Raw genomic sequence first — 13461 nt, 5'->3', positions numbered from 1 at the left:
TTGTGATAAAGCGAATTTTTGACCCTTTTTCCACCCCAAAAAAAAAAAAAAAAATGCATACCAGATCACATAACACCCATAATACCGTTCGTGATAACCCTGAGGAAGCTAGTCCAGCCCGCAGGTCTGGAAAACAGCCTCGGGAGAAATCTACTTCCAGTTCTCACGGAGAAGGAACAAGCCGCTCAAAGACTCATCGCACCGAGTCTTCCCAGCAGCCCGATTTGAACGAGGCTGTCAAATTGTTTTTGGCCGAGAAGCAGGAAGAGTTCTTAATTTTCCTGCAAAAGAGCCAAAAGCCGGAGACGAAAACGGTGGATTCTCCCTCCTCATCCAGACATGAAAGTCACTACCGCAGTAGTGCTGTGTCTTCCAGGAAGAAGAATCCTCAACCCCGACATGTTCCTGTTCCTCCTCGGTACCGGAATCACAGGAGAACTCCATCTCCTCCATACCGAAGAGATGTCGGGTTCGCCATGTACGGAGCATTGAAGACTCCGTTCTCGGACGATATCACCCGAACTCCCTTGCCACAGAACTACCGAACTCCGTCGATGACTTATGACGGGTTAGAGAATCCTCATGACTTCCTGGGACGCTATCAGTATAACATGGCGAACCAGGGTCTCAATGAGGTTCATATGTGCAAGCTGTTTCCCGAGCTGCTTATCGGGAACGCAAGAAGGTGGTTCGATAGCCTCCCCCAAGGCAGCATTAGATCTTACCGAGATCTAATGGATGCTTTCCACAGGAGGTTCTTTCAGAAAGCGGAAGCCCGAATCACTTCGGCTCAGCTGCTTTCTATACGTCAAAGTCGCGACGAAAAGATCAGCGACTTTATGACGAGATTCCACAAGGAATGCCTACAAGTAGATGATCTCAATGATCTACTTGTCATTTCGGCATTCCAAAATGGAATCCTGCCCGGAGCTCTCTACAGAAAGCTCGTGGAATGCAGTCCGCAAACAGCTCAAGAGATGTGGGACATTGCGGACCAGTTCTCTCGTGCCGATGAGGCAGACCGTCGCAAACGGTCTTTAGACAGCTCATCCCGAGGAGACAGGAGGAAGCCCGATCATAGCGATCAGGGACATCCTCGCCGAACTCCTTTTGGCGATCAGGGACATCCTCGCCGAACTCCTTTTGAAAGGATTCAAAGGGCTCCGGTGCAAGACCGATTGGGGCCACGTCTCAATCCTGAGAAGCCGCCCGCTCAGTTCGTACCATTGAACAAGTCGAGAGCGGAAATTTTCGAACTGCATTCCGATATGTTCGAAAAACCAAAGCGGATGACGAAATCGGCCGCGCGTCGACCTCAGGATCAATATTGCTCCTTCCATCAAGACCACGGTCACGATACCGAGGAGTGCCGACATTTGGCTGCAGGTATTGATGCTCTTGTGAAAGCAGGGACGTTAAAAAAATACCAAAGCAAGCAGCCGAAAAAGAACAAAAAGCAGAGAGGTGCGAACTGCGCTCCTCAGGATCCGAAAAAGCAACAGGACCCCGAAGACGATGACGAGCTGCAATATGATGGAGTAATCCTGACTATTGATGCTCTCCCTGCCGGGAAGACTAAATCGTCCCTGAAGTCAGAGCGCAGAGGCTTCAATCGAGAGGAGCCAACGCATAAAAGGCTGAAGCAGGACGAAGTGATTACATTTTCAGATGCAGATCCCGTCCCGGCCATCTCTCCTCATCAAGACGCTATTGTCATCCAAGCCGGAGTGGCAAACAAACTGATCCACAGAGTGTTTGTGGATACCGGAGCGTCAGTCAGCATTCTTTTTAAAGAATGTTTCGATAAACTAGAAGTGGATCCAGCTCGGCTCAGTCCGGCTCCACTTCCTCTGAAAAGTTTCGCCCAGGAGGACACCCGCCCTGAAGGTATTATCAGCCTTCCGATCACGGTGGGAAAAGCGCCTACAAGCTCCAGTACGATGATCGAGTTCTTTGTGGTAAAAGCTCGGTCCCCGTACAACATCATCTTGGGAAGAGACTGGCTCAACGCAGTTCGGGCCGTTTGCTCTACTTATCACCTCACCATCAAGATTCCCACTAAAGGTGGGATAGCGGTCATCCGAGGTGATCAAAAGAGAGCAAAAGAGTGTCTGCAGATTGCGCTTAAAAGTGCCGAGCAATCAGATCGGCATCATCAAGCATAGCAATCACAGCAGCCGGAGTCAGAGGCAAGCGAAATGACCGAAGTCACACCAGAGTCGAACTCAATGACCGTTCAGTTATACGAAGATGATCCATCCAGAACGGTCAAGATCGGTTTCGCGGGAACGCCCCTACTCCGGGAAAAGACCATCCAGCTCCTCAAGGAGTACAAAGATGTCTTTGCATGGTCTCCGTTGGACATGACCGGAGTGCCCCCTGAGGTAATCACTCATCGGTTAAATATTGATCCTTCAGTCCGGCCTATAAAACAGAAGCAAAGACTCTTTGCGGCAGAAAGAAATCAAGTCATCCATGACGAAGTCCGCCAATTACTGAAAGCGGATGTATTATTCGAGGTGAAATATCCTTCTTGGGTGGCCAATCCTGTGATGATCAAGAAAAAAGAAGGAGGATGGCGGATGTGCATAGATTTTACCGATCTAAACAAGCACTGTCCTAAAGATTGCTATCCCCTTCCGAACATAGATAAAAAAGTAGAAGCTTTGATCGGCTTCGAAATTTTCTGTTTTCTTGATTTATACAAAGGCTACCACCAAGTTTTAATGGATGAGAATGATGCTTCAAAAACGGCTTTCATTACTGACTTCGGCATCTTTGCTTATAAAAAGATGCCATTCGGTTTAAAGAATGCCGGAGCCACATATCAAAGGATGGTAGATAAGCTCTTTCGGCATTTGATCGGAAAAGAGGTTGAAGTGTATGTTGACGACATAGTCGTCAAAAGCAGAAGCACTTCGGAGTACGAAGACAACCTCAAATCCACCCTCGACGTGCTCAAAAAAGCCAACCTCAAACTCAATCCCCAAAAATGTACCTTTTTGGTAGATTCGGGAAAGTTTCTGGGTTGTTGGGTTTCAAGGGACGGACTCAAGGCAAATCCCTCAAAAGTTCAAGTTGTTCAGAACATGGCGATGCCGAAGTCCATACACGATGTGCAAAGACTAACTGGATGTCTAGCCGCACTGAATAGATTCCTTTCCCAAGCAGCCGAAAAGCAACTACCGTTCTTCAAAGTGTTGAAAAAGGCACCAAAGTTTGAGTGGGTAGCCGAGCAGAAAAAGGCTTTTGACGAGCTCAAAAGTTATTTAGCCAAGCTTCCAATTCTCTCTGCTCCAACAGATGCCGAAGTGATATTCTTATACTTAGCGGCATCAGATCAAACCATTAGCGCGGTGCTCGTACGAGAAGAAGGCCTAAAGCAGCTTCCCATCTACTTTACAAGCCGAGCATTAAGAGGTCCAGAAACAAGGTATCAACCTCTGGAAAAAATTGCTCTGGCGTTAGTAAATGCAACAAGGAGACTGCGGCCATACTTCTATGCTCACAAGGTATGCGTCTTAACCGATCTGCCACTTCGGCAAGTTTTGACCAAGCCAGAAGCATCAGGCAGAATCGCCAAATGGGCCATAGAGCTGGGAGAACACTCAATAGAATATCTGCCTCGGAAAGCCATCAAGGGACAAGCCTTGGCAGATTTTCTTGCAGAAGCAAAGTTCGATCAAGCAATCCCTGTTATTGCCGAACAGAAAAATCCTGCCAATGACGAACTAACACAGCCCCAGGAATCCGAAGTAAAACCGCCGGACTGCTGGAGTGGATTCGTAGATGGAGCTTCGAATAAGACGGGAAGTGGAGCTGGTATTCTACTTATCGCTCCCGACGGACACGAGGTAACTTATTCACTTCGGTTCTTATTCCCAACTACTAATAACGAAGCCGAATACGAAGCCCTCCTTGCCGGACTTCAATTAGCGCAAAGTCTATTTGTCAAATCTCTCAAAATCCATTGTGATTCACAAGTCATAGTGAATCACATGCTGGGTACAAGTGAAGCCCGAGATGAGAGGATGAAAAAATACTTGGACAAAGCGCAAAGCATTAGCCGAAGTTTCTCTTATTTTCGGATAATCCGCATTCCCAGAGCGGAAAACAGCCGAGCAGATACTTTAAGTAAGTTGGCCTCATATCCGAGCTCAAAGGTGGAGGAATTACTACACCGAAGCATTGATGAAGCTGAGGTACATTCAGTAACCAGCTCGCCGAACTGGATGACGCCGATCTTACAGTATCTAGATCAAGGACAACTGCCCGAGGATAAGAGAGAAGCTCGGAAAATCACATGCCGAGCACTTCGGTATGAACTTCATGAAGGAGTCCTATACAGAAAGTCCTACCTTCAACCGTTATTGCGATGTGTAGGACCAGAAGAGACGGACTACATCCTTAGAGAAGTTCGTGAAGGATCTTGCGGTAGCCACATCGGAGCTAGAGCTTTAGCTAAAAAAGTTCTGAGATGGGGATATTATTGGCCAACTTTGGTACAAGAAGCAGTGCAGCTCGTCAAGACATGTACGAAGTGCCAAATTCATGCAAATATCCCAAGGATGCCGCAGACCGATCTATGTGCTATGCAAAGCCCTTGGCCTTTTATGCAATGGGGCATAGACATAGTAGGACCACTACCACAAGCTCCTCGGCAAATGAAATTCCTTATCGTTGCCGTGGATTACTTCACGAAGTGGGTGGAGGCTGAACCATTAGCTACGATAACGAGCTCGAAGGCATTGGATTTCGTCTGGAAGAACATAGTGTGCCGATTTGGCATACCCCACATCCTCATTTCGGATAATGGGACTCAGTTCACCGACAAGACATTCAAGAATTGGTGCCAAGAGCTGAATATTCAACAGCGGTTCACTTCGGTCTCCCACCCACAAGCAAACGGACAAACGGAGGTAACAAACCGTATCTTGGTGAAAGGGTTAAAAGCTCGGTTAGAACAAGCCAAAGGACAATGGGTAGAAAATCTCCCTCAAGTCCTATGGTCCTACCGAACTACACCCAAAACCTCCAACGGTGAAACTCCGTACAGTCTGGTGTACGGCACTGAAGCCGTGATTCCGGTTGAGATCGGCGTACCCAGTCCCCGAACTCTAAATTTCTCCTCAGAAATGAATGATGACGGACTAAGAGCCGAACTAGATCTGGCCGAAGAAAGAAGAGAATTGGCCTGCATAAAAGCAGCCAAGTACAAGGAGCAAGTAGCCCGGTATTATAACCAAAGGGTGAAAAAGCTGCAATTTCAAGTGGGAGATCTCGTCTTGAGAAACAATGAAGTAAGCCGAGCAGAAAAGCTGGGCAAACTCGAACCCACATGGGAAGGTCCATATCGGGTGTCAGAAGTCCTCGGCAAAGGGTCTTACAAATTGACTCACATGTCAGGAGAACAAGTACCCCGAACATGGTACATTTCCAACCTCAAGAAGTTCCATTTGTAAGAGACAGTCCGGTCAGTCAGTCTTGTGTCTAGTTTGGTCCTAGGGGTATGTGCTTTCTTTGTTTTTTACTTGTTTTTCATGTTTGTCTATGTGCGTTTTGTTCGTCTATGTGCGTTTTGTCTGTCTATATGCGTGTCGTCTCTTACAAATGTTACTGAGGTATCTTGTTCTTCGAAGGCTGATCCCCTTTTTAGAACATATATAAGCCAACGATTGTGAGTCCAAGCTTCTAAGGAGGATACAAGACCACAATTTAGCTTAAGAAACAAGCAGTTCGTCTGAAACGAACTGCAACAAAGGGAAAGTCCGATCCACGCGATAAAACTCGCCGAATTAGGACAAGGGAAAGTCCGATCCACGCGATAAAACTCGCCGAACTAGGACAAGGGAAAGTCCGATCCACGCGATAAAACTCGCCGAATTAGGACAAGGGAAAGTCCGATCCCCAAATTAGGACAAGGGAAAGTCCGATCCGAGCGATAAAACTCGCCAAATTAGGACACAAGCTTAGTCCGGTCAAAGAAATTTACTTCATAAGACCAAAGACGAGTCCGGTCAAAGAAGTTTACTTCATAAGACCAAAGACGAGTCCGGTCAAAGAAGTTTATTTCATAAGACCGAGGACCAAGTCCGGTCAAAGAAGTTTACTTCATAAGACCAAAGACGAGTCCGATCAAAGGAGCTCACTTCATAAGACCGAGGACGAGTCCGGTCAAAGAAGTTTACTTCATAAGACCGAGGACGAGCACGATGAAATTTTTTCGCTGAGCTGTAAATACGCAGTGATAGAAGCGAAATGAAGATTTCATTTATTAAAACTTGTTCGGCATACAACTCCGCTGCCCTACGAGAAGGCGTTACGCTATTACAAAGGACTATTCTACTGTTCCTGGTTGCTAAAGTTGAGCCATCTATTCACAAAATCCTCGTGAAGCCGAGTTCGGGCGTTCCGGGCAGCTGAAGAATAAGCAGGTCGACGAGATGCTCTGATCGACCTACCGCCTCTTCCTTGAGTCCGGGAAGTACTGGCACCTCGGCGGCGAAGAGTCTCTTCACGAAGCATTTGTTGATCTTGCTCACTCATAATCACAGCTCCTCTACGAACTTCAGTCCGTCCTTGTCTTGACGTTTCCGGTTGCTCCTGAGTTCGTTGCTGATTTGGAGTAGGATTTTGAGCAAGTGGATCAGAGGTTTGAGCTGGAGTATGAGCATCTATTGGCGGGAAATGCCTAAGGAATCTCTCGATTGAAGGACGCCGGGAAAGAACGATGTCGTACCGAGAAGCCCAGCGCCGCAATGATTTCACAACTTGTTGGCAAGCCGAGCTCTCCAGCGCATTGTTCCTCCGGAGTACGTGATATTCCTCCCACAGTTCGTCAACTCGTTCCTGAACTTCAGAGATGGTCATTCCCCCGCGCCTGCTGATGAAATCCTCATACGCAGTCCTCTCAGCGACGGCAGTGTTCAGCTCGGCCTCCAGATCTTTCTTTTCGGACTCTAAGTCCTTATTGTCGGCCTCCAGCTTCACTAAACAAGCCAAGAGTTCGTCATTCTTCATCTGGTCAGCTATGGCTTTTTTCTCAGCTTCGTCTAAAGCGGAAGAGTACAGCCGCTTCCAGTGAAGTACCTCCAGCTCCTTAAGAGTTAAGAATACAAAGCAGCTATGTCAGTTCGGCATTTCAGTTTACTGAGCAGGTAGTAAACCACAACAGGAGTAAAAGAGAGTACGAAAAGCTATACGAAGACACAAGTGCAGAAAGAAGAATTTTTTCATTCATAAGAAAAAAATTTTACACAAGGAGGGCTTCAAGGCCATTTTACAAGAAGGAAGAAACTAAACTAAGAGAAGGGAGACGAAATCATACTCCGCCAGCTTCGTCTCCGGCTCCTCGGTGAGGTTCAGCTTCCTTCTCCTTGTCTGCCTCAGCTTCAGCCTCGGCCTCCCTGCTCCCCCCAGCCTGCTCGGTGCCCCCATCACCGATCAGCAGCACCTCTTGCTCGGCCTGCCTGTCTCCGGTCTGCTGATCAAGCTGCTCGGTCTCACCCTCTCCGTGGAAAATTGGAGCGGGTGAAACTGGCCCTAAGGAGGCAAAGATAGCCTCCATATTCTCGTCCCGGTTAGCTCGGCAACTACGAACTCGGTCAGCAGAAAGCAGGACCGAGGACGAAGCAAGCTCCTCAAGGAGCGGCAGACTCTGGAGACGAGCTGCTATCTCTCGGCCGTACAGCGGCAGGACGACTTCGGGCCCCTGCTCGGCATTATCGGTCATCAGTTTCAGCAGATCACCGACAAAGGCCGAAAATTGATTGCTCAGAAAGAGTTTCTCCGCGAAAGCACGGAGTACCTCCCCTTGGGCAACCACGGCGGCAGCATCCCTCCGTTTCGTCTGCTCTCGCTGGATGACGAGCTGGTTTTTGGCAAACTGGGCTTCATCCTGGGCCGAGATCCTAGCAGCTCTGGCCTTCTCAAAGTCTACCTTAGCCTGTTCGGCCTGGTGACGAGCAGCCGCCAACTTCCTCTGCATCTCAGCATAATCGTTGGACGCTTTGGAGAGTTCAACGGCGACGAGCTTGGAGAGCATATCGTTCCTCTGAAAATGGAAAAAGGAAAAAGTCAACCGAGGGGCCACAAAAAATACAGGAAAAAAGCAAGGCCAGAAAATCAAGAAGAGAATTCACCTCGGCGAAGTCCGTGGGCCATAAAAAGGGTTCACAGATATGTTCCGAAGGAGGCGCCAAGACCACGTCTTTCTCCGGCGCTCTTGGGGGCTTCTGGGTCTTCCCCTTCCTATTTGCCGAAGTCGACTCCGACTTCTTTGGATCCGAAGAGGTCTTTTGCCTCTTCGGATTCTTCTCGGCATCAGACGCCGAGCTGGTGGTTTTCGGCCTCTCCGGTTCCTTAGATTCGGAGGATTTGCGACTAATCTTGTTCAGCAAGTTCACTGCCAAAAAGCAAGAAAACAAGGTTAGTTTTCGTCGTCAAGGCAGTAATGCATAAAAAAGAATTCCTCACCCTCAGTCTCTTCGTCCGAAGACGAGGAGTCGAACACGAAGTCGCCCTTGACGAGCTCAGACTCCAGGTACTGCTTCCTAATCATAGGAATCTTATTGAGCTCGCCCTCGAGCTCGTCCAACGGTTCTAACCGAGGATGAGGAATCACGGACTTCGGCCCTCTCCAGGGAAAGCCCGGAGCCGCTGTCCTATTATAAAAAAAGAAGCGATGTTGCCACTTTGGCCACTTGGTTTTGCAGAAGGCCCTAAAAGGCTGTAAAGGGATCAAGTAAAACCAAGATCCTTTCCTCTTAAACTGGAAGAAATTAAGGATTGCCCTCAGAGACAGATCCTTATCTAGCCTACGCAGTTCGGCAGCAAAGGCCGATAAGTGCCTCCAAGAGTTCGGAGTCACCTGACCTAAAGGGAGTTGAAAAAAATCTAGCAGCTCTACAAAGGCAGGGGGAAGAGGGAAACGAAGCCCGCATTCCAAGCCGGCTTCATAAACGGTGGCGTAACCCTCCGGCGGCGAGTCAGCCCTATGAAGGTCGTCGGGAATCGCAACCTTCCCCCCAGGAAAAAAATATTTTTCGTGTAAGGATATCACAGTATCCTTACTCAAGATGCTGTGAAAATACTCTACGGTCTTCTCCCCGGATTCTTTCCGGCTAGAAGACCCCTTACCCCCTTTCCTACTGCTACCTGACTCAGAAGAAGAAGAAGAAGACATGGTTCTTACTCTTTAAAAGTCTGAAGAAATTCTGAAGAAATTCTTGAAAGTGGAAGGAAATTTTTACGCAAAAGAGAGAGAATGCAGAAGAAGCAATAGCAAAAGTGTTCAAATGATGAAGAAAGGACGTATTTATCAGATTCGGAGAAGATTTCAAAATCATCGCACCGTTTCGAATCCCACATTTTCAGGATTCAACGGCCGGATTTTACTGTCGCATTTAATGCAGTCACGCGCAAGGCACGTCCCCTGACGTCAGCCTCCCCCGTACCTTTATCCAGAATGCCGAAGTGACTCGCTTCGCCGAAGTGATTCACTTCGCTTTTCGGGGGGGGTAGTGATGGGGTACGTACTAAACAAGCCCAATAGCAGTGACGGCCCATCAGCCCAAAGCCCAAGGAAGAGTATCAGTTCGGCATTACCAAAGAGTTCGGCCCCAGCCTACAGCTCGGTAAAAGCCAACCAATCAGTTCGGCATTACCAAAGAGTTCGGCCCCAGCCTACAGCTCGGTAAAAGCCGACCAATCAAGCTCTACTCTCAGATCGGCAAAAGCTGCTCGGCAATAGTTCAGAAGTTCGGTCTCAGTATTCGACCGAACTGGGAGATAGTGGACTCATGCAGAACCTCCACGACCTCCACTACACGATCTATTTAGTGGTGTCAACTCATGCAGGATAGCGGACCAAACAAAGAGATAGTGGACCCATGCAGGATCTCATGACCTCCACGACATCCACTACCTAGTTAGTGGTGATGCAAGCCACGACCTAGTTAGTGGTGATGCAAGCCACGATCTTAGTTCAATGTATAAATAGAACTTAGATCAGATAGAGGAGGGGCTCTAGACATCAAATAACATATAGCAAGTCTGTATTTGTAAGCTGTAAACCAGATCAAGCAATACAATCTTGCCCTCCTTTCTTCCCGTGGACGTAGATTTACTTCAGTAAATCGAACCACGTAATTCCTTGTGTCGTGATCTATATTCATTACCTGCATTTACTACCATCAAAAATTCGCCCAACCATCAAAAATTCGCCCAACCATCAATTATCATAATTTATCGTGTGACTTTGCTTATTCGGAAAAAAACTAAGTTGTATTTTTCGTAATACGTAATTTGCTTTTTTAGTAAAGACAATACTATTGGGTTTAGGGTTTATGGTAAATTACAATCACGTCGCATGACTTCAATAATAATAAATTAATAATAATAACCACAACACCACCACCAATAATAATAATAATAATTTAGTACTTATATGTCTTTCACCGAGTCCCAAAAATTATAAAATATAAAATTGGCATTATTTTGAAATAATTAAATGCTTTACTTCTCCATTCTAGATAAATAAGAAAACGATTTATAGGGGATTCATGTGCATTATATTTGACTACTTCAGTTTATTGAATATTTGAAGTGGACAGTTGGATTCTTTTTATTGATTTTCATAATCTTATCCCTCATTTTCACACCACAATTAATTCGTGTCACGCATCGCCCATTTACATTTTAGCATACGAAAAATAAAAAGAACAATGAAAGTATGCTTATATGAGCAATAAGAATTGACTTAAGCTTGAGTCAATTGGCCTTCATACGAGATTTCCATTTTAATAGTCGTACTATTATTTTTCATTTTGCTCTTTCTAGTTTCAATAACGGTATTCCCATCATTAATGAAATACTTATTCAAAATATAGAATCAATCTCGCCTCATTTTCTATAATTATGATTAAGTAAACCGTAACAATATGTTTGACCACTAAATTTTAATCAAGAAACATTACGAATTTGGATCACGGTGCTAGATCGTCTCCTTCATAACCACGCAACTCGTATGACCCGCTTGTATGAAACGAGGGTCCTCGGTCTTAAGCACGAGACCACAAGCATAATTACCCAAATAGGAACAGAGAATTCAAAAAGTCTACGCACAAGGTCGTCCTTCATGTGCCCCATTTGCACTTCACACCAATCAACTTCATGTTAGGCAGTATACGTTGGGGGCGGTCCGGGCCGGGTCGGGCCACATGTCCTAATATTAAGTATTTCACTCAAAATTCCATTAATAAACTTAGATCATGATTAATATCGTTTCCAAAAAAAAATGAACTTAAAAACCATATACCGTATATATAATTGTGAATTGTAATCTATAGAATCAAGTATTAAATACAACAAGAAATTAAATTTTCAATACATGCTGTATAACAAACTTTGATTGACGAATAAAAATTGAACTAAGATTCAAGAAATTGAAATTGATTATATAAAAGTAAAAATGCATGAGAAATTTAAAATGATTCTCACAAATTACCGTGTGACTAAGTCACGAATTCTATTCTAACTAACGCTATTTAAATCGAGTTTATCATAAATAGAATTTTACTATAGCTTTCATACATAATATTATTGTATGACATGAAGCTCATCCAAAATCCATGATAAAAATCGTTATTTTAATACGTGTATTATAAGCAAAAGTTTATTGCAATATAATGAATCATAATTAAATTTTATAGCCAAAAGTGATTTTCTTTGAAATAGATTAGCCCTACATATACATTTGCGATTATAATACGCTATATGTCCTAAATTTAATGAGACAGTAATATTTCTGGCGCTATAAGTTGAAAGAAAATAAAATATGAGATAAAATAAAGAATTGATTTTAGGAAAAAAAAATGACAAATAAAAAAACAAATTGATTAACATAAGATGACAGAAGTAATAACAACTGAAATAACACCGCGTGTGTGAATTGATCTAATAGTAGAATTATTTATATTTGATACTAAAAAATATTAATTCGAATCCACTTTGATGCGATCTTTAAATATCTCGCCAAAATAAGTGGGGAAATGAATTTCAAAGGCCAGTAAAACACAAATACTTCACTATCATAAGACAAAAGGTCATAATCACAAAGACAATTAAGATGGCCCATTGCATTACCTTAGCCACCAACTACTTATCAAGTCTCAAGCAGCAACCAAGAAACTTCTCTCCCCATAACAAGAAGCTCACCAAAAAAACACACACACACACACACAAAGTATTAATATACCAATGCCCCTTGCACAAACTCTATGATCATGGCTGATAACTACAACAACACAAACATCTTCGGCTCCGGGCACTCCTCAGCACTTGCTCGTGGCCACGAGCCCGGCTTTGAGGCCTCGGATTTTTCCAACATTGATGATTGGTTTGATAATGTTTCCGCGGACTTTTCCTCATTTTCTCATCTAATGGGCTACATGCCTAGCCAGCACGAGGCTGAATCCGGGGACACGAGCTACACGAGTAGCTTCTCCGGGGATGCTACGATCAACGGTGAGCAAATTAAGCAAGATTTTACATTTATAGCATCAAATATTTTTATCACATTAATGTTGTTTGATGAATTTTGTTGTGTGTTTTGTTTATCAGGAGAGATTGGGAGAGAGAGGGAGAGGAAAGGGAGAGGAGAGAAAGTTGCTTTCAAGACTAAATCAGAAATTGAGGTATTAAATGATGGGTACAAATGGAGAAAGTATGGCAAGAAGATGGTCAAAAATAGCCCTAATCCAAGGTAGGTTTATAAATATGTGCACATATATTAGGATAGTAATTCAATGATTAAAAGACTGAAAATGATTCTCATTTCTCATTTACATAAGCATTCTCATTTGAACTATTTCTTTTATATAGGAAATAGTTCAAACAAGAACCTTAAATATTATTGTGATAATGAATAACTATTTTTGGCTGTTCAATTATGAGGATCTACGAAGAACTCGCATGCAATTTTTAGGGTTGAAGTCACATTAATATAATTAATTTTATAGAATGTGGTGTTCTCATGAAAAATGTGATTTTTACGATATCTAAAAGAAATTCGGACTCTTATTATTGTGCAGGAATTACTATAAATGCTGGGTAGAAGGATGTCCGGTGAAGAAGAGAGTGGAGAGGGACAAAGAAGATCGACGATACGTTGTGACAACCTACGAGGGAATCCACAATCATGAAGGTCCAACAATTTAGGATTGTATCAATCAATCTAACTTTTATTTTTCATGAAATTTATGTTGAATCCAAGTTAGATTTTTTTTAAAGCTTTATCACCTGCAGCTCAGAAAAGGCAGCATAAACTAAGTAGATAAAAGCAGGATATTTTGCTTTTTTCATATGCTACCATTGTACTACTTGTACTTAATTAGCATTTGATATACTCATTAATGAAATAAAATACGAGATCGATCAAGTTTCAGTGGTAAATTAATCTTT

General features: G+C 44.2%; 1 protein-coding gene across 1 annotated transcript; it reads left to right on the top strand.

Annotated features, from left to right (window-relative positions):
• Positions 1-12182: 12182 nt before the first annotated feature.
• On the top strand, positions 12183-13452 carry LOC121783751 (probable WRKY transcription factor 50). The gene is made up of 3 exons (XM_042181920.1): positions 12183-12525; positions 12622-12763; positions 13092-13452. The coding sequence occupies exons 1-3, from the start codon at positions 12279-12281 to the stop codon at positions 13216-13218; spliced, it is 516 nt and encodes a 171-aa protein (XP_042037854.1). The 5' UTR covers positions 12183-12278; the 3' UTR covers positions 13219-13452.
• Positions 13453-13461: the final 9 nt, after the last annotated feature.

Source organism: Salvia splendens, chromosome 21 (genome assembly GCF_004379255.2).
Source record: "Salvia splendens isolate huo1 chromosome 21, SspV2, whole genome shotgun sequence".
Classification (NCBI taxonomy): domain Eukaryota; kingdom Viridiplantae; phylum Streptophyta; class Magnoliopsida; order Lamiales; family Lamiaceae; genus Salvia; species Salvia splendens.
The sequence above is the reverse complement of the archived record's forward strand: the minus strand, read 5'-3'. Positions and strand labels throughout refer to the sequence as shown.